The sequence below is a fragment of the Vespa mandarinia genome, chromosome 10 (assembly GCF_050613455.1).
Source record: "Vespa mandarinia isolate Hongniang chromosome 10, ASM5061345v1, whole genome shotgun sequence".
NCBI classification, from domain to species: domain Eukaryota; kingdom Metazoa; phylum Arthropoda; class Insecta; order Hymenoptera; family Vespidae; genus Vespa; species Vespa mandarinia.
Genome location: NC_140819.1, coordinates 7,942,501 through 7,945,000, shown reverse-complemented (window position 1 = coordinate 7,945,000; position 2,500 = coordinate 7,942,501). Strand labels below are relative to the sequence as shown.

Genomic DNA, 2,500 nt, shown 5'->3' with positions numbered 1-2,500 from the left:
AAAAACATAAAATGAAGAAAGAAAAAAGAAAGAAAAGAAAAAAGAAATGAATTGTCGCGATCGAAGTATTTACCTTTTTACTAATGTTTCTTTAATAAAATATAGATTCCTTTTCCTCCTCTTCCCCCCTTTATGCCTCCCATACCCATACTTGTAATGGTCCACCACCAAATACCATCACCATCACTACCACCACCACCACCACCATCACCAACACCACCACCCATGGCGAAAGGATAATGAACGATCGATTTCTCTCGCATCAATGAAAGGATCACAGGCTTGGACGGTAGCGAAATTTGAAAGAAGCACGATCCTTTCGATCATGTCAAATCCTTTTTAAATCCTTCAGCAAATGAAATAAGAATTATACGATGGACTTTACTCATTCTCGATAGAGACGATATTTCTATTTCTTCTTAACTGTGTTCGATGTTTTTGAGGATTCCTTTTCTTCTTCTTCTTCTTCTTCTTCTTTTTCTTCTTCTTCGTCTTCTTCATCATCTTCTTCTTCTCCTTTTTCTTCGATTTCTTCTTCCTTCTTATTCTTCCTTTTCCATGATATCATCGAGTATTGATACGTTGGATATTCGAAATTCGATCGACGCGGACGATCAGCATCTTTTCAATACAAGATGCTAGACTGCCGTGGGGGCTCTCGATTGTCAATGCCATTTTGCCTTTTGCGCAAATATATCCGCTCGTAGATTTTGAGCGAAGCAAATTCCCAAAATCTGTAAAAAGAAGAAAGAGAAAAAAAAAGGGGAATGATATATAATGTTAAGGAAACAAATAAACGATCTATATAATCTTTCTATTTATCAAATTATGTATTAAGATTTTTTTGTCTTTTTTGTATCTTTCCCCCCCCCCCCCTTTTAACATGCACGAGCTATAACATTGATCTCGCTAAAATTGCGTGCAAAATAAGAAACACATACATTATATGTCTGACATGTATGCGATATAATCTACTTGCCATTATACAATTTCATGCTCGCGATACTTACAATCAGTGAAAAGGCATTACTTCACGAACGACTCTCATTATTACATCTAGCAAGAATAAAAGCTATTAAAATTGTAACAGGATAATTTAAACAAAGAAGTTGCAAAACACGTGTTACGATATCTCACCTTCAGATCGACCGATCGATCGATCGATTGATTGATTGATTCACACAATCTGCATGCATATAGATTTTCAAAACTTTTTTCGGACGTTTCGTCAACAAGGAAGAAAAAAAAAAAAAAAAAGAAAAAAAAAAAAGAAAAAAGAGATGGAACAAAATTGATCGTTAAAGTGGCCGAAAGCAAAAGTCTTTTGATAAAAACCATTTTCTCTTTTCTTTTCCTAGTAAGAGTTCAAAGAGATTTCATTTTTATTATTAAAATTTATTTACTTGAAAATGTAAACTCGTCGACAAAACGAGCAGTAAGATGAGTTTCAAGGCCTCATAATATATATCTATATAAATATATAAATATATATATATATATATATATATATATATACATATATATGTATGTATATATGTACATGATTTATATACATCAAATCCTTTTTCAGCCTCGATAAACTCTTTCAGAAAGCATATACCTGTGCAAAAGCCGTAACGACCGCGCCACTTGCAATTGGGAGAAGATTTCGTTCCATCCATTCCTCCCCTGCTTGAACGCATCCCTTCTCGTAAATCACTTTAGCGACTTCAAAGTTCTGAAAAAAACAAATCAAACCGGCCACCGATTTGCTCACCGTGTTTCTTTCCAAAACTTGTGATCGCGCCTATATTAGTCTCTTTAAAATAAATTATTGAAATATTTTGATTTATAATTTTTGTTCTTTCTTCTTCTTCTTCTTCTTCTTCTTTTTGTTTTCTTTATTTTTTCTTTTTTTCGTTTCTTGTTTTTTTTTTTTTTTTTTTTTTTTTACAATTGATAATTAAAACGGTGGGAGGTTATCAAGAGAAATTTTGTGTTTCCCATCATATTCCCTTGCTCGAAATTCTCATTCGATTTGGAAGGAAAAGAAAGGAAAAAAAAATTTTTTTTTCTTTTTTAAGTATGCATAGACTTTATGCATTTAAATTTTAGAATACATACGATGAAAAATAAAGGGTGAGAGAGAGTGAGAGAGAGAGAGAGAGAGAGAGAGAGAGAGAAAGAGAAAAAGAAAGGAAGGAAGAGAAAACTCATTCGGTCGTGAGAAAATTTATGAGAATACCTAGTAAAGACGCATGTATAGGAACGTAATGTTACTGCGAAGTCTAAGTAACAACGCCACTCTATTACTTTGTACTTCACATTTACCCCAAGAGTAAGAGTAACCACGCAAAGCTTTCAACCTCCCACCACCAGTCGCTTCCACTTTTCCTTCTCACCTCCCTCTCTCTCTCTCTCTCTCCCTCTCTCTCTCTCTCACTCTCCCTCTCTCTCTCTCTCTCTCTCTCTCTCTTCCTCTGTCCTTTTCTCTCATTCTCCTGGATGTTCATAGAACTAC

At 34.4% G+C, this 2,500-nt stretch overlaps 1 protein-coding gene across 4 annotated transcripts in view; it reads right to left on the bottom strand.

The window, feature by feature from the left end:
• Positions 1 to 2,500, bottom strand: part of Tsp26A (Tetraspanin 26A) — an 83,434-nt gene that overhangs the window by 311 nt on the left and 80,623 nt on the right. For 3 of the 4 annotated variants that reach the window (XM_035874991.2, XM_035874993.2, XM_035874992.2), the window contains 2 exons: positions 1,601 to 1,717; positions 1 to 734 (listed from right to left, as the gene is read on the bottom strand). The exon at positions 1 to 734 is cut by the window's left edge and continues 311 nt beyond it. In XM_035874991.2, the coding sequence (XP_035730884.1) occupies positions 666 to 734; positions 1,601 to 1,717 (186 nt within the window). In that variant the 3' untranslated portion in view covers positions 1 to 665. The remainder of the gene's footprint in view (positions 735 to 1,600; positions 1,718 to 2,500) is intronic. The other variant, XM_035874994.2, reaches the window with a different exon arrangement.